The sequence below is a fragment of the Pezoporus wallicus genome, unplaced genomic scaffold (genome assembly GCF_028554395.1).
Source record: "Pezoporus wallicus isolate ANWC-B61680 ecotype Strahan unplaced genomic scaffold, APGP_CSIRO_Pwel_v1 contig_2456, whole genome shotgun sequence".
Classification (NCBI taxonomy): domain Eukaryota; kingdom Metazoa; phylum Chordata; class Aves; order Psittaciformes; family Psittacidae; genus Pezoporus; species Pezoporus wallicus.
In genome coordinates, this window is record NW_026637053.1 from 397,823 (window position 1) to 416,154 (window position 18,332).

At 42.6% G+C, this 18,332-nt stretch overlaps 1 protein-coding gene across 4 annotated transcripts in view; it reads left to right on the top strand.

The window, feature by feature from the left end:
• Nucleotides 1-910: 910 nt before the first annotated feature.
• LOC130595874 (Y+L amino acid transporter 2-like) overlaps nt 911-18,332 on the top strand; it is a 28,146-nt gene continuing 10,724 nt past the window's right edge. The window contains exons 1-4 of one of the 4 annotated variants that reach the window (XM_057402960.1): nt 911-1,646; nt 11,199-11,716; nt 12,707-12,832; nt 15,445-15,589. In XM_057402960.1, coding sequence (XP_057258943.1) covers nt 11,215-11,716; nt 12,707-12,832; nt 15,445-15,589 — 773 coding nt within the window. In that variant the 5' untranslated portion in view covers nt 911-1,646; nt 11,199-11,214. Of the gene's footprint in view, nt 1,647-1,702; nt 1,877-2,543; nt 2,738-11,198; nt 11,717-12,706; nt 12,833-15,444; nt 15,590-18,332 lie in introns of those variants that run through there. The other 3 variants (XM_057402962.1, XM_057402958.1, XM_057402961.1) reach the window with 3 other exon arrangements.

Sequence of the window (18,332 nt, forward strand, 5' to 3'; positions counted from 1 at the left end):
ACACACACCTTCCAACACAAACAGTATTTTGTGCACTTGGGATTAATTGTAAATGCATCTGTTATAGATGAGGACTGAAGGACCCTGTGCTGGCTGAGCTGCAAGATGCAGCCAGCAGTGGTAAGGAACAGGAGGGAGTGGAGGACTTGGCAGACATGCAGCTGAACTGTTCGCTGCATATGGAAAATGGTATGAATGAAGAGGGCTCTGGAAATAATTGAGGTACTCTTGTTTCCGGTGCAGAGTATGAAAAACCTTCCTGAACAGTTATGAACGTATAAGCAGTAAACCAGAAAATGTCACGTGCTTATTCAGGCAAGCATACCTCACTTTGCTGTTCCATAAGCAAATGCCTATTTGTGTAGCTGTAACACACAGAAGAATTGCTATGAGCAGTAAGGTGGCACAGGAGAATCATCACTGCAGAAGTGCTAGCCAAGTTCTGCAAGACTGTAAAAATGAATGAGAAGCATATGTTATAAAGGAAGTCATATTCACTTCTTTACGATATCCATCCTACATATGTAAAATGCAAGATAGGTGCAATCAAGAAAGTTTTCATGCAGTCTGCATGCTTTGTGATTGCTCAGTGCTGAGTTATGTGCTGTTACTGTAAATCTGTGGGAAATGTCAAGCAGGACGTAACCACCAGGGTCAGACCAAAGTAATATTAATGAAGAAAACATTTTGGTTCACCTTCTAGCATGCAGCCTTTACAGAATTAAAACAAAGGGCTGAGGCTGGCTCTGTAGAAGGATATATGAAAAATATAAAGGTGCACTAAAGCTCTAAGAGGGGGCAAATGTCTGAGGACAGCACAGCGTAGCACACCATCAAAAAAACAGTTTCATGACCCAGATTGGAAACAGCACAAATTCAAGTTTGAATTTCAGAATGAAAGTAGTTATACTTCCTTGAAAATATGCATTCTAGTTTTTAGAATATAGTTTCTTAACACTGCCCTGACCAAAGAAAAAGATTTAAAAATGACAGAGATCCTGATTAAGGAACATTGTTCTCAGCCTCTCTGTTCTTCCAGCAGAGACCAGCAGCCCTGCAAAACAATTCTGTTGCCAAAATGTTCTTGATATATTATAAAGTACGTAACCACACACTTGCAGGCAGCTGGAATTATGCAATCTTTTCAGGCAGACTTAAAGAGCTCTCAGGAATAAATAACCATCCTTCATAGATAAAACTAAAGCAACTTGGAAGCTATTTATTCAAAATACTTGTTGTTCCTGTCTTTGAATAGTGTTTCGAAAAAGGGCAGCCATTTCTGTGTAAACATTAACTGTAGACCTGTCTCATTCTAGAAGGAAAGCGTATTTTTACAAGATGTTACTTTAAAAGGAAGAAATAGGAGGAGCACTGACTTTCAGTAGAAAGACTTGGGCTGTTTCTATTATTCATTTGGGTCATTGAGGGTTACAGTATGGAACGCGCAATATGATGCAACTTTCCTGCTTGTTTTCAAGTTGGATTACTGAGGCTAACTGGAGGAATATTTGTGCTTGAATTTAATTGTTTCACTTTCCTACATGGATTAGTCGCCCATTCTGATGAAGTCCTGTTATCTGGTGCCTCTACTCAGTCCCGTGACTTAAGACTTGCTGGATCAGCTCCTTCCAGATGCTCTTTGACACGTAAGTACAAATTTTTGCCCTACTATTTAGACTTGTCGTTCATGGAAGAGGAAAATCCCAGGTTAGTGCTCTTGAATTCATTAACTTTTTGCTCTGCCGAGAAAGCCTTATTTTCTGGATGTTTACTTGTTTTGGAAATACTGTGCTGTATACCGTACTGGCTTTCCAAAAGTACTTCATAGTAAGGGCACCACATTGTTTCAGAAGACAAAGCTGATTACGCTGGGTATGTAATTTCTTTCTTTGCTTATTTGTTATCATAAATACTATTTTAAAGTTTCTTTATTTAAAATAAGATCTTAACACCAGATCAGCCTGGTTTGTATATTATTATGTCATAAATTAGAAAAGCCACAGATACATAATTCTCCAGTTCAGAAAAATAACTGAGTTGATAAATATTTAACAATAAGTAGATTAAATTTCAAAGAAAATTTGTATTTTAAAAAAAGTAAACAAAAATATTGGGTTGTTTGAAATTAAATAATACCTGTGATTTTCAGTTAACTACCACTCTTTACTAGTCTCCCCAAGTGAAAATCTTTCTGTTTTGTCCAATTGCACCAAGAGAATAGATGTGTTCTTTGTGTACAGTGTTAGTAAGAAGTCTCATTGTGACTTTTTAAATTAACAAGGAATTAGACAGCATTTGTTTCACATTAACACCTAGGAAAATGCTCTAGGTTTCAGTGATGCATAGATGAAAGATATTTTTTTCCAAAAAATTCCTTTTGTCTTATTTCTATCACAACTTTCTAAGGAAAATAGAGCAGTGGATATTTAAACTGATGCTTCTTGCCTGCTAATGACCTCAGTCGAGGCTGTATGGAGAAACCGCATTCCAGGAGAGTCTGGGATCTTCTTTCTTTAAAGCTGTCATTGATTTTAGTATTCATGCTACTGCAATAAAAACAGCAACTAAAGGCAAGGCTAAACTGAAAGTGAGAGAAGAGGCTATTCGTGTTAGTCTTAATCCACCCACCCACCCTGGTGAAACAAATGTGTGCCTATTTAGAGCAGCAGCTAGACAGTCACTATTCGATTACAGTAGCCTTCCTGCTAAGGGAAGCAAGCATATCACCTACCCTCTGGTAAGCTGCTACCTTCTCTTTAAAATACTTTTCTTATATTTGGACTGCAGTAGCTTTTCTCTCAAATATCCTCTGTTTCTCCTAGGGGAAATCCATCCTCTGAGCACAGTAATGAAATTGGAGCATATGAAGCATTAATTCACTGAAAATTATCATAAACATAGAATTCAAAAACCAAAAGGAAATATGCTTGTTTCCTATTGAGTGGGATATGTTTTCTTCAGAGGAGATCAAAGTGGATTTTTTGTTGGTTTCATTATTGTTATTGCTAACAGTGTTTTATTTTATGCTGCTCCTTCATAATGTATAATTTGATTTGTTTGCTTTATCTCCCTTCTCACTGAAAAATGTTCAGCAGTATAATCTGCTACTTTAAGACCTGTTGATTCTCATGCTAAGCATGTTTTGAAGACTACACATCATCTACACATTTTTGATTAATATAAATGTCCATAATTGGAGGAGTTTTTATTTTAAGTTAATCTGTTACATGTGGGAGAGAATTACCCAGAGTGTAAATGGAGAAAATAAGAGATTGCTCATGCCTTTAAAAATAGCTTTCTATACATATATTGCTTTCTAATATAAACATAATTAAAATATGCTAGGTTTTGTTTTTAAATGTCATCCTTATTGTCATTAATTTTCTAACTGAAACAAGAAAATATTAGGGCTTTACAGAATCACAGAATCACATACTGGTTTGTGTTGGAAAGGACCTTAAGATCATCAAGTTCCAATACCCCTGCCATGGGCAGGGACACCTCACACTAAACCATGTCACTCAAGGTTCTGTCCAACCTGGCCTTGAACACCGCCAGGCATGGAGCATTTGCAACTTCATCTTTTCTGGGGGTCAGGGCTTGGCCTTTCTGCTGCATCAAGCAAACCTAGGGTGTTCTCAGCATCTGATCTCCCTGTTGCCTACCTGCAATCATGGCCTCCAGTTATCACTTTTATTGCCTGGTTTGATTTGCTATGTTCATTGATGGCATAGCAGACTTTCATTATTAAACATTATGTGGCAGTAGACAATAATCACCTAAAGAAAGAGCCATGAAATTATCTGGAATAATATTAAGGTGTATGCTTGATGTCCAGCATGTTCCAGCATCTTTGATAGGAGATGACTTTTGAATGCCCTCAGTTTAGAAGGGAATCTGCTGAATAGAACAATATGTGTTATCTAAGAGAGATCCTCTGATTTATTTGGCAGTTTTCTTGAATTAAAAGCTGAGAATGTCACACTTCCATAACTCCTGGCCAAGCCTTGTAGAAACATTTAGCAAAGGTAATTACCTCCTAAAGAAGGAGGCAATCACTCATGAGGCTGTAAGTCCCTAAAGGATGGAAAGTGTCTGAGCAATTGTGCCCTACCAAACCAGTCCTACACTAATTTATGGAAGAACTGGTTTTTATTTCAGCTCTGGTTTTCAACTACTATCAAGCTGTCCCTTCTTCCTTCACTTTTATGTGTGTTTTCTGGCAGTGGCTTGACTAAAAAATTAGCTATTGAGAATTACCTGTGTGTGGAGCAATTGTTTTCTTTAACTTCTCAGGTGTCGGTCTACAAGTTCCTTTCTGATGCTCTTTGTGCATACAGGTAGGAGGTAAACATAAGACTGCAAAGGATTTAGGGCCATTATGGCTGTTTGTGCTCTCAAGTCATTCTGTTTTCTTGCTAAGACACTTTCCTGCATTAGTTAAGGGAACCCCTAAGGAAGAGGAGGACCTGAATGAAAACAGGGCTCTGAAGTTCTGTAGCAGAGAGCACTGGCTGACACAAGGCACAGGCAAGTGTTTGCAGCTGTTTTGTTTAGACTGCTGCAGCCTCTGAGGCACATCAGCATGTTGATGCCTATCTGAATCTCTGATTTCCAGAAAGCGGTAGCTCTTTCTGCTTGTCTCAGGCCAGGGGGACCAACAGAGCAGGGACCTTCCTTCATGTAGGAACCTTTTATGTCATTACCCTCAGACTTCATAGAGAAGAGCTACAAAAATCACAGAAAAATACCTGTACTTAATATTTTTGCTGCCATATTTTTTTTATTTTTGCAGTAGAATTAGCCTCTAAGTACTCAAATATGCTAAAGCAGAATGCCAGGATGCAACAAACCTCCCTTTCTTAATTACTGCATAAATTAAGTTTTTCCATTCTCAGGAAGCCATTCTGCATTCCTGTCTGATAGAGGATTCACTGTAGGGATTTGTTACCTATCATAATACAGGATTTTCTAACCAAAAATGGCAACCCCCCTGCAAGAAGTCAGTTTGTTACAGCTCTGGTGGTTGCTCCCAGCACATAAGCCTTCCCAGACCTTAGCTCATACTGTCATTTGGATTACGTGCACCTTCAAAATGTGACCTACAGAGTTGCCCAAGTGACAGAAACAGAGTCATGCTTGAACAGCTAGGCTTCTTAGTTTTTTTTGCAAACAAGCTCAAAGCAGGAGCAGCAGTGATGGCCTCAGAAAGCGGAGGTGGTAACATGAGGATGAAGTGACAGTGATGACAGTAGGGCAGGACTACAGCCCAGGTTCAGTAGAATCGGAACAGCAAAATGAAGGAACCATAGTGACAGAGATTAGGCATATCCTCAAATTGTTTTCATCACTGCCTGGATTGTAACAGCAGTAAATTTCTTACACATTACACAAAAAAATCTTCTCTTTTTGCTATTATACAGGAAGACCTGTAGAGGAAACTGTTTAATCATAGAATCATAGAATGGTTTGGGTTGGAAGGGACTTTTAAAGATCATCTTGTTCCAGCGCCCCTGCCATGGGCAGGGACACCTTCCACTACACTGGGTTGCTCAAAGCCCCATCCAAATTGGCCTTGAACACTGCCAGGGATGGGGCAGCCACAGCTTCTCTGGGCAACCTGTGCCAGTGCCTCACTACCCCCACAGTAAAGAATTCCTTCCTAATACCCAATCTAAATCTCACCTCTTCCAGTTTAAAGCCATTCACCCTTGTCTTGTCACTACATGCCCTTGTAAAAAGCCTCTCTCCAGCACTCTTTATGTAGGCCCGCTTTAGGTGCTGGAAGCTTCTATAAAGTTTCCCTGGAGCCTTTTCTCCAGGCTGAACATGCCCAAATCTCTCAGCCTGTCTTCATAGGAGGGGTACTCCAGTCCTCTGATTGTTGCATGAAAACTTTGCTGAGAACTAGCATGATTCGTGCCTCAGTCAAATCTTATTTATTTAAGGAAGACATAGTCCTGAATGAGAAAATTAATAAAAGCTTCAACATTGTGACTCCACTGAACAAAATCAGTGCACTGTCAAAGCTAAGGGGAATATTGCTATTGGCTTGGTGGAGGGAGTGGGGAAAGGGGCAGCAAAGGGAGAGGCAGAAGCTGTTTGAAAGATTTTGTTCTCAGTTGCTACATTCTTGCATATTTTCAGCAGATGTAAATTGGGCTAACATAACTACAGTGAAGTTACACATCTTGGTTCTGAAAACTGAATCTCTTATCCTTTGATTCTTAGGCTGTACCTATTCATGGACTTAATTCAGAGTTTGGTTAAAAGTGTTGCTAATGTGACATCCAACAAAGTATAGAAGTTTTAACTGTTTTTTCTTCTTTTTCTTTTTAAATGGGCTTATCCAGAGTCACTTATTTGTGAAAAAATATTTCCTATAAGAGATCTGAAATAGAGAATAAAAAAGAACGCAAAACACAGTGTTAAGACAATAATTTGAACTTTACCTTTGTACTCTCACGAAAGCTACAGATTGTGAAAGTTCTACTAGTTGGTAAGTAGCATTGCCACTTTAAATGCTCAAATTCCCTTTAGCTACCAGGTTATCCAACTAGACATCAAAGTTCAGGTTGGATATCACGTATGCAAGTTACCTCTACAAGTTACAACCTGTCAATTGCATTATGTATTTATGTATCCTACTTTACAGGAACATATATTTATCTAATTTGTCATTGAGACTTCATCTGAGGAAAAATGGTAGCCATTGGGTTTGATCACTACTGGCATAGCTTCACATTCACATTCCCTCCAGAACTGCTGCATTTTAAATTCTCACTCCCTTTGAGCAGTACCCACCTAAATATTTGTTCATCCTGGCTCAGAGACAAAGCTCTGAATACCCACATTAAAAATAAAATAAAAAATTTAAATATCCCAGATGAGGCACAAAAAGCATGAGCTAATTTTAAACTAGCCCAGCTGCCCAAGGAGTATTAATACAGAGTTCTGCCCAAGTTTCCAGCATGCTGTGTCCTGATAGGCTGTCTGAACACCTACAATCACCAGAGGGTGTTTCTGCCAACATTTCACATAGCCATGAAAAGCAGAAACAGAGCCAGGAGGTTCTGGAAGTAGTAGCTCCTATAATTCCTCCCTCCCAGACCAAGGTGACATATTTTTTCTTAAAGGGACAAAGTGAGACGTAAAAGGAGCCACATGTGTGTGGCATCCATCAGCAAAACACGGGAGACTCACTAATCACGCTTGAACACCTCTGGCAAATTAATATTTAACTTTACTACCATGTTCCCACAGTGCTCCTGTGGTTAGAGAAAGTGCCATTGGAATGAGAAAAGTGTTTAATCTTTAAAGATAGTTTGACATCTTTTAATCTTTAATTCTCATCACACTTCCTTAGTTATTTGATCAACTAGGAAACTGAGTTGCCCCAAAAAAAAGCTGGAAAAGAGCACATGTAATTATAAATTATTCAGGATTGCTAAACCAGACATGTTTAATGAAGGAAAGCAAACCTTTCAGAAAGTTTGGGGAGGGGAGGTTGTTCATTTTAAACTCACCATTGACACATGTTTTAACAACATAAATTTGTGACCAGATGTTTTTGGCCAGTGTTGCATGGAGGAGCTTTGATCTACTGAGAGAACTTGGCTTTAATTCATAGGATTTTGAGGAAGGTTTTTTGGAAGTATGTGGAGTGTATGTGGAGCTAGAGAAGGAAAAGAGAAATAAATTTCTTTTGAGACAGGCCCCAGAAAAATTCTTTGTTCTAACTAAGCACCATTATGAGTCAGCAGGACCCAAGAACCGAGACAGTCACTGCAGTCATGGCAGTCGCATTTCCCTTCCCCATTCCTAAGTACCTCAGCCCCACAGGGTGTGATGTGTGCACAAGGATGATTTATCCATGCAGCTAGGCAGTTACATTGTTTTTCCCAGCTCCCAGCATAATTGGATCCTGCCATGCAAGCACCAGAGTGGGAAGCTTTTACAGTTGTGTTTGCAGGACTCTTACACAAAAGTGTTCCAAGGACAGAGTGTTCAAAACTCAATCCCTATGCATGCTAGTGGCTCCTACCCAGAGGTCAAGTGAGATTAATAATCAACATGCATAATTCACTGCAGCAGCAATGTCATCTCTAGGAACAGCCAAAACTCTTTTCTTAGAGTCACAGAATTATAGCCCTAAAGGGCAGGGGGGGGGCAAGACTGTTGGTTGATATTCAAACATCACCTGCTACAAACTCAGGAGTGTTGTCTCCTGACTAGAAGGAAGTGCAGCAGGAGGACCAGGAGACCTCCTTGGATGGATAAGGAGCTGCTGAGGGAACTCAGAGGAAAAAAAAGAGGCTTATAAAATGTGGAAGCAAGGACAGGTGGCATGGGAAGAGTACAGGGATGTTGTCTGGGAAGCTAGGGACCAGGTTAGGAAAGCTAAGGCCCAGTTAGAATTAAACTTGGCTAGGGATGTGAAAGATAACAGGAAGGGATTCTATAGGTACATTGCAAATAAAAGACAGACTACGGACAACATGGGCCCCCTCAGGAAGCTCTCAGGAAAACTGGCTACCCTGGATTTGGAGAAGGCTGAGGTTCTGAATGACTTCTTTGCCTCTGTCTTCACTGGCAAATGCTCTGACCCAAGTCTTGGAAGGCAGGCGCAGGGACTGTGAGAATGAAGACCCTAGGCCCACTGTAGGAGAGGATCTGGTTCGAGACCATATTAAGAATTTGAATGTACACAAGTCCATGGGACCTGATGAAATCCATCCATGGGTAACAAAGGAGCTGGCGAAGGAAGTTGCTGATCCACTGTCCATCATATTTGAGAAATCATGGCAGTCAGGTGAAGATCCCGATGACTGGAAAAAGGGAAATATAACCCCCATTTTCATGAAGGGGAAAATGGATGACCCGGGGAATTACAGACCAGTCAGTCTCACCTCTGTGCCTGGCAAAATCTTGGAGCAGATTCTCCTGGAAGGCATGCTAAAGCACATGAAAAACAACAAGGTGCTTGGTGACAGCCAGCATGGCTACACTAAGAGGAAATCCTGCCTGACCAATTTGGTAGCCTTCTATGATGGGGCTATGGAACTGATGGACAGGGGTAGAGCACTGGATGTCATCTACCTGGACTTGTGCAAATCATTTGACACTGTCCCACACGATATCCTTGTCTCTAAATTGGAGAGACATCAATTTGATAGGTGGACCACTTGGTGGATAAAGAACTGGCTGGATGGCTGCATGCAAAGAGTTGTGGTCAATGGCTCAATGTCCATCTGGAGACCAGTAACGAGTGGTGTCCCTCAGGGATGGGTGTTGGGACCAGTCTTGTTGACATCTTTCTCAGCGACATGGACAGTGGGATTGAGTGCGCCCTCAGCAAGTTTGCTGATGACACCAAGCTGTGTGGTTTGGTTGATACGCTGGAGGGAAGGAATGCCATCCAGAGGGACCTTGACGCGCTTGTGAGGTGGGCAGGTGCCAACCTCATGAAGTTTAACCATGCCAAGTGCAAGGTCCTACACCTGGGTCGGAGCAATCCCAGGCACAGCTACAGGTTGGGCAAAGAAGAGATTCAGAGCAGCCCTGCAGAGAAGGACTTGGGGGTGTTGGTCAATGAGAAAATGAACATGAGCCAGCTTCAGTGTGCGCTCACAGCCCATAAAGCCAACCGAATCCTGGGCTGCATCAAGAGCAGCGGGACCAGCAGGTTGAAGGAGGTGATCCTGCCCCTCTACTCTGCTCTTGTGAGAACTCACTTGGAGTATTGTGTGCAGTTCTGGTGTCCTCAACATGAAAAGGACATGGAGCTGTTGGAACAAGTCCAGAGAAGGGCCACCAGGATGATCAGGGGGCTGGAGCACCTCCTGTATGAAGACAGGCTGAGAAAGTTGGGGCTGTTCAGCCTGGAGAAGAGAAGGCTGTGTGGAGACCTCATAGCAGCCTTCCCATATCCGCAGGGGGCCTATAGGGATGCTGGAGAGGGACTCTTCATTAGAGACTGTAGTGATAGGACAAGGGGCAACGGTTAAAACTTAAACGGGGGAAGTTTAGATTGGATATAAGGAAGAAGTTCTTTGCTGTGAGGTTGGTGAGGCACTGGAATGGGTTGCCCAAGGAAGTTGTGAATGGTCTATCCCTGACGGTGTTCAAGGCCAGGTTGGACAGAGCCTTGGGTGATACGGTCTAGTGTGAGGTGTCCCTGCCCATGGCAGGGAGGTTGGAACTGGATGATCTTAAGGTCCTTTCCAACCTTAACTATTCTATGATTCTATGGTTTGGGTTAGAAAGAACCTTATGATCATCTAGTTCCAACCCTCTGCCATGGGCAGGGTTACCTCACACTAGACCAGGTTGACCAAGCCTGTGTCCAAACTAGCCTTGAAGACTGCCAGGCATGGAACATTCTCCACTTCTTCAGGCAGCCTGTTCCAGTGCCTCACCACCCTCATAGTAACAACCTTTTTCCTTGCATTTAACCTGAACTTCCCTTGTTTAAGTTTTAACCCATTGCCCCTTGTCCTATCACTACAGTCCGTGATGAAGAGTCCCTCTCTGGCATCCCTGTAGGCTCCCTTCAGATACTGGAAGGCAGTGTATCAACCAACCCACACAGCTTGACATTGGGAATTTCACCTGACAGCCATGATTTTTCAAATATGATGGACAGTGGCTTAGGAACTTTACCTTCCCGCTCCCTCAGGACCTGCAAATGGATTTTATCATTTTATCCCCGTATTAACGCTATCCTCCTGAGGCTAGAGCTCTTTAGTACCTTTTTCTCTCTTTTCTCTTGTGTTCCTCAGCAGACAATTTTCAGATGGGTGTTGTTTGATGAACGAGATAAAAATGAAATAAAATTCTTCCTGGGATGAGACGATGCCCGTAGGGGACACTCCAGCTTTATTAGAACATGCTTCCAGGGTTACAGTGTGTCCTTATGCCCCAAGATGAAACTTCAGTAGCGTAAGGTAGAATTACAATTCAAGGTAAACAGTGAAAGTGAACTGAGAGTTCATGAAAGCTTCAGGATCTATAATCAAGGACAATTAGCCTTTCAAAAGGTACAGAACAATGAAAGTTAAGTAAATTCACTAGTATGTGGCTCCTGGACTGCAAAATAAAAGCAGGCAAAACAATTATTCTTTGTACTTTTTCTGCCTTGCAAGCTAATTATCTCATTTGTGTGCATTACAAAAGATGTTCTCTCCTCTTGTTTTCAGGTAATGATAATTGAGGATGCCAGCCCCTTGGCAAATGCGCTGCAATAAGAAATCCAAAACTAAGCATGGAAGAGCTGAAATGGACAGCATGGAAGAGACAAGTGAAAAAATGCAGATGAAAAAAGAAATCACATTGCTAAATGGAGTTTCTTTAATTGTAGGGAACATGATTGGCTCTGGGATATTTGTATCACCCAGAGGTGTTCTAATGTACAGTGCTTCCTATGGACTCTCTCTAGTCATCTGGGCGCTTGGTGGGATATTTTCACTATTCGGAGCTTTGTGTTATGCTGAATTGGGAACATCCATCGTTAAATCTGGAGCCAGTTATGCCTATATTTTGGAAGCATTTGGTGGCTTTGTGGCCTTCATCAGACTCTGGTCTTCCTTGCTAATTATTGAACCAACAACTCAGGCAGTGATAGCAATCACGTTTGCCAACTATATTGTTCAACCAATTTTTCCTCATTGTGAGCCACCATATGATGCAGTCAGGTTGATTGCAGCTGCTTGTATATGTAAGTAAAGTTATGATTCCTAGAAGTTAAGAGCTATAATTGTAGGTACTCAGAGATACTCAGGGAGATTTTTCTGAATTTCTTCACCTGCTATTATGGAAAATAATTATTGCCCCTCTAAAACACATTCCTAGGAACTAATAATCTTTTATTCACACAGATTGTATTTGGAGCTGTGATTACGAGAGGAGAGAGGAGAATTACAACAATTTGGCTGGGGAAAACTATGACTGCTGATTAAAGATACATATATCTCTATGGATCATTGGCCTAATTGGCAGCCCACATTTGGTCCATGCTCTCCTGTATTTCTTGCAAATCACAAAAAATGAACAAAAAAATCATAAAATTCATATGGAATTAAAAATAATCTGCCTAATATGAGTGTTGTCTCTAGAGAAATTGTGTAGTTTAATCAGACACTCCACAAAGTTGACTTTATCGCGACTGTATGTTTTAGGTGAACACAGGGATAACCATTACAAATATGTCCCCTAGTAGATGGACTGCACTCAAAGTATTTTCCTTATAAATATGGATTTGTCAAGCTAGGATATGAGTTCCTTTAAGGCTGTGCTTAAAAATGGCTTAAACTGTACAACACAGCAAAAACTTCCAAAAGGGTAAGTAATTTTCCATGGAGGCAGTACTCCAGGTGGGGTCTCATGAAAGCAGAGTAGAGGGGCAGAGTCACCTCACTTGACCTGCTGGTCACACTCCTTTTGATGCAGCCCAGGGTACATTGGCTTTCTAGGTTGTGAGTGCACATTGCTGGCTCATGTCCAGCTCTCATCTGCCACACTGGCTGTTGCAAATCACCTCCCCATCCTTCATGTGCCTTAGCATAGCTTCCAGGAGGGTCTGTTCCATGATCTCCCCGGGCACAGAGGAGAGTCTGACAGGTTGGTAGCTCCCAGGGTCCTTTACCTTCTTACCCTTTTCACAAGCGGGTGCATATGCTCCTCTCATGCATATTCTTTTTCTCTGCAGGTTCCTTAACATTTATTAATTGTGTCAATGTAAAGTGGGGAACCCGTGTACAAGATGTTTTCACTTACGCAAAAGTTATGGCCCTTTTCTTGGTGATATCTGTTGGCCTTTACAAAATTGGTAAAGGTAAGAATCATTTTAATTTACTTAAATTCTTAAAAATGAACTGTATATGAGTTTCAAAATCAGTGCAGGAAGAGCAGACTCATTCACACTTACATAATCAAATGTTGGGTTTTTTTTTCTGGAAAAAAAAAGCCCTGCCTGTCATAGGAAGATTACAGAAATGTTTTGGCTTGTTAAGCAATGGGGTGTTAATTTTTATTCTATCCTTTGCATGGATGGAAGACCACATACCAAGTTCTGCATTGCTCGAGTTAAGTAGCAAATAGCAGCTGAATTAACATCAGTTTAGTGCTAACTAGTTTAAAGTCAGCCTCGGTGTCTCTGACTCGTGCTGATTAAAGGCTAGTGTTGCTACTTGTCTTATGACAGAAAAACACAGCAGAAGTTGCCAGACACATCCTTTCCATTTCTCCTCTCACCACAGCCCCTGGTGCACCCATGGCAGAGAGGCACTGCAGCAGCCTGCAAGGGGAGATCATAAGGAAGGCAGGCACATGTCCTTGCCTTTGTTGGTGAAGAGATGTGCATGTTTCTAGAAACTAGGGAGAAGCCTGTGATATGAAGCATTGTGGTATTGTAAGACATCACAGGACAGATGAGCCACTTCATATCAGCCGTAACTGCACTGAGCTGAATAAACTGAAACGCTTGAGAATAGTTTATTCCTGTGCTACCTCTGATCTTTGCATATGACACTAGATTTGCTTTTATTGATTTGGGCCTCTGGTACAGGGAAGTCTCTTCCAACTCCAGCTCTCTTGTTCAGCTACTAAGGTTTTTTCATTCTCCTTTCCCATGAAATTGCCAAATAGCCACTCCATTCAACTGAAATAAGGATGGTTGCCCCCTTCACATCAGGAATTATCTTTTTCTACTGATGAAACTAGCTTATAAAGCTTTATAAGCATGCTTACTTTTCCATGTTTGCTGTCTTTCTCCTTTACTTAGCTGCAGTTGCATTAGCTGTTATGCTTTAATGCTTCAACAGCTTTTAAGACAGCTTTTTTGTTTAGCCATTATCTGTGCATGTCAGTTGTCACCAGTTTGTTCAAGTCTAAAGACACCCAAACAAATGAACTCAGTCCTAAAGGCATGAAGATGCACAGTTCCATGAAGGAGTAGTTTCCCTCATGAAGCTGCTGCAGTTTTACAAAGGTGTGAGCCCATGATGTCCTGTCCCCACAGTCATAAATTTACCTATGCTTCCAAATTGTGTCCTTCAAAACTTCCAGCCTGCTAGCTGGCATGCAGCTGCCAGGATGCAGCTTGGCCAAGGGGCCATTCCCTCTGCTCCTGCATCCATACAGCCCACACTAGCTCCTTCACATTGCTTCATGCGATCAGGGAGGGTAAAGGCAGAGAGGAAACATTACTCTGAGGAACACAAAATGCTGAGGGTTTTTACTGGTAGTCAAGGTCTCATCTCTGCTTTCTTTAAGCAGAACAGAGCACTTAAATACAGAAAGGACTGGAAAGAGGAATGATGTAGACTTCTGGAGGAAGCTGTGATCAGGTCAATGCACTCTGAAACTCAGCAGCTTTTTTAAAGAAAAGAACAGTTACGACATTTTAGCCATGACATATTCCTTCTGGTGTGCTCAGTTACACCTCGTTTTAAACATTGAATATTTATACTGAATGTATCTGATGTTGAATATGAACTGTCTTTAGTGAAAAAAAAAACAACAAACAAACAGTTTTCTTGGTCCTTTTGGATTTTTTTTTCTTCCAACTATTTTCTCCTGCAAAGTGTGTGTACATCTTCACCTTCCTCGGTTTGAACAGTCTCCTTGTAGTTACTGCTTTTCAAAGACTGAATTGCTTTCATGGTATCTAGAACCTCCCTAGTTTAACCACAAAGTGAAGTTGTTTCATTTTACAACAAAGACCTTACTTTCTTCCTTAATATAGGTTTAAGCATGTTTCTGTGTTTCTTAATATTTAACTCACTTTCAGTTACATTAGATAGTTGATTTTCCTTCTTGCAAACTCAGTAAAGCCTTTCCTCCCCTTTCCAGAATCACAGTGAAGGCTCACACAGATTCATTAACATTTTGTCTATTTTGCAGCAGGTTTTCATCTCAACCAATTGAGCTAAACTAGAGGAGAATTTTGAAAGGAAATCAAGTCTCCTACCTTTATTTTTATAAGCACCTTTGTGGGACAGAGCATGCCACTGAGAACTATGCCTTCAGGATATGAGCACAGATATGAGAAAGTAATATGACAGATTCAGGAACCGAAACTGGGTTTCCAGGAGTGCCTCTGCCTGGCTGACAGGGCATAGCATGACTTCAATATGGCTCCCCCCTTCTGTAGGTTAGACAGTGATGCCAGGAGATGAGCACGCGCTGAGTTCTGGTAGAATTATCCAAATATTAAAACATGGGAAAATATCCTCTGCTGTCTTCCTGTGCAAGAGCAGCTGTCTGACAGTCTGACTGAAAATTTCCTACATGTCAAGTGAAAATACAACCTGTGCCCTTTTACAAATAGTAATGAAGCCTGGATGAAGTGGGCTTTTATTTCCTTTTGGTTAGCTGAGACTTTTACTGGAGCATCCTTCTATATCATAATCCTTGAAATCTAAGAGGCACCTGTCATTTACACAGGAGAAACAGAAAACCTGAGAGCCCCATTCGAGGGCTCGGCAACAAACCCAGGGATGATTGCTCTGGCTCTCCACTCTGCCCTCTTCTCCTACTCAGGATGGGACACACTCAACTACGTCACCGAGGAAATGCAGAATCCTGAGAGGTAAAAGCATGCTTTTCCTTTGTATTGCTGAAGTGTCCTGGTAAGACTGGTGAGATGGCAGGACCAGCTGCTCTCTATTTGTTTCTGAGTGGAAATTTCTCAAACTATTTTCTCTATAAAAACCTTCTCCTTTTGAAAAGAAGTACAAGAACACTTTCTGATTACTTCCTCACTTACCAGCTATACCACACTAATAAATCACTTGTCTGCATATATGTATTTACACCCTATAGTTCAGATGGCAATTTTTAAAGAGAACAAATCACAGTATCATCTAGTCCAATCCCCCTGCCGGAGCAGGAACACCTAGATAATGTTACACAGGAATGCGTCCAGGCGGGTTTTGAATGTCTCCAGGGAAGGAGACTCCACAACCTCCCTGGGCAGCCTGTTCCAGTGTTCCGTCACCCTCACTGAGAAGAAGTTTCTTCTCAAGTTTAAGTGGAACCTCTTGTGTTCCAGTTTGTACCCATTATATCATTGTTTGCCCAGACACTCCCCCTTTATATATTTATGGGGTCTCAGTCTCCTCTTCTCCAAACAGGGCAGATGTTCCACTCCCTTAATCATCTAGCCCTGCGCTGGACTCTCTCCAGCAGGTCCTTCTTGAACTGAGGGGCCCAGAACTGGACACAATACTCCTCTCAGAGTAGAGGGGAAGGAGGACCTCTCTCGACCTACTAACCACCGCCCTTCTAATACACCCCAGGATGCCATTGGCCTTCTTAGCCACAAGGGCACAGTGTTGGCTCATGGTCATCCTGTTGTCCACTAGTACCCCCAGGTCCCTCTCCCCTACACTGCTCTCTAACAGGTCATTCCCCAACCTATACTGGAACCTGGGGTTGTTCCTGCCCAGATGCAGGACTCTACACTTTCCCTTGTTATATTTCATCAAGTTACTCCCTGCCCAACTCTCCAGCCTATCCAGGTCTCGCTGGATGGCAGCACAGCCTTCTGGTGTATCAGCCACTCCTCCCAGCTTAGTGTCATCAGCAAACTTGCTGATAGTACACTCAATTCCCTCATCTAAATCATTGATGAATATATTAAATAATACCGGTCCCAGTACTGACCCTTGAGGCACTCCACTAGTTACAGGCCTCCAACTAGACTCAGCCCCATAGACTACAACTCTCTGGCTTCTCTCCTTCAGCCAGTTCGCAGTCCACCTCACTACCTGATCATCCAGTCCACACTTCCTCATTTTAGCCGCGAGGATGCTGTGGGAGACTGTGTCAAATGCTTTGCTGAGGTCAAGGTAGACCACATCCACCGCTCTGCCATCATCCATCCACCGTGTTATTTCCTCATAAAAGGCTAAGAGATTGGTCAAACATGATTTCCCCCTGGTGAAGCCATGTTGACTGCCCCTCATAACCTTCTTATCCTTGATATGCCTTAAGATGGTACCAAGGATAAGGTGTTCCATCACTTTCCCAGGGATGGAGGTGAGGCTGACCGGTCTGTAGTTACCCGGGTCCTCCTTCTTGCCCTTTTTGAAGACTGGAGTGACATTTGCTTTCCTCCAGTCCTCAGGCACCTCTCCCGTTTCCCAAGACTTGGTAAAGATGATGGAGAGTGGTCTAGCAATGACTTCCGCCAGTTCCCTCAGCACCCGCGGGTGCATCCCATCTGGACCCATGGATTTATGGATGTCCAGATTGCTCAACTGGTCTCTAACCCATTCCTCATCGACTAAGGCAAACCGCTCCGTCGACCTGACTTCATCTAAGGTCTCAGGGGTACAGGGCTCTTCAGGACTGCCCGCAGCAGAGTAGACAGAGACAAAGAAGGCATTCAGTAACTCTGCCATCTCTTTATCTTCTGTCACCAGGGCACCCATCCCGTTCATCAGTGGGCCTACATTGCCTCTGGTGTTAGTTTTGTCTGCCATGTATTTAAAAAAGCTCTTTTTGCTGTCCTTGACCCTTCTTGCCAGGTTTAATTCTAAGGATGCCTTAGTCCTCCTAGCTGCCTTCCTACATCCTCTAGCAGCAGCCTTATATTCCTCCCAAGTGGCCAGCCCCTCCTTCCATGACCTGTAAACTCTCCTCTTCCACTTGAGCATACCCAGCAATTCCCTGTTTAGCCACGCAGGTCTCTTGGCCCTCTTCCTTGACTTCCTACGTGTCGGGATGCTCCGATCTTGAGCACGGAAAAAGCAGTCCTTGAATGTCAACCAACTATCTTGGGCCCCTTTACCTTCAAGCAGCCTTGCCCATGGGATTTCCCCTAGCAATTGCTTGAAAAGGCCAAAGTTTGCCCTGCTAAAGTCCAGGGTTGCAATTCTACTTGGTATTCTACTAGTCCTGCCACACAAGATCCTGAACTCCACCATCTCGTGGTCGCTGCAACCAAGGCAGCCCTCAACCCTTACTGCTTCGACCAGATCCACCTTGTTAGTGAGGATGAGATCCAGCAGCGCTCCTCTCCTGGTCGGCTCATCCACCATTTGCAGGAGGAAGTTATCATCCATACACTGGAGGAACCTCCTGGACTGCGGCTGGGTTGCCGAGTGGTCCTTCCAGCAAACATCAGGGAAGTTAAAATCCCCCACGACGACCACGGCCTGTGACTGTGAGGCCGCTCTCAGCTGCCTGTAGAAGGCCTCGTCAACTTCCTCACCCTGATCCGGTGGTCTGTAACAGACACCTACAACAGTATCCCCCCTGCCAGCCTGCCCCTTAATTCTCACCCACAGACTCTCAACTCGCTCATCATCTGTCCCTGGACAGAACTC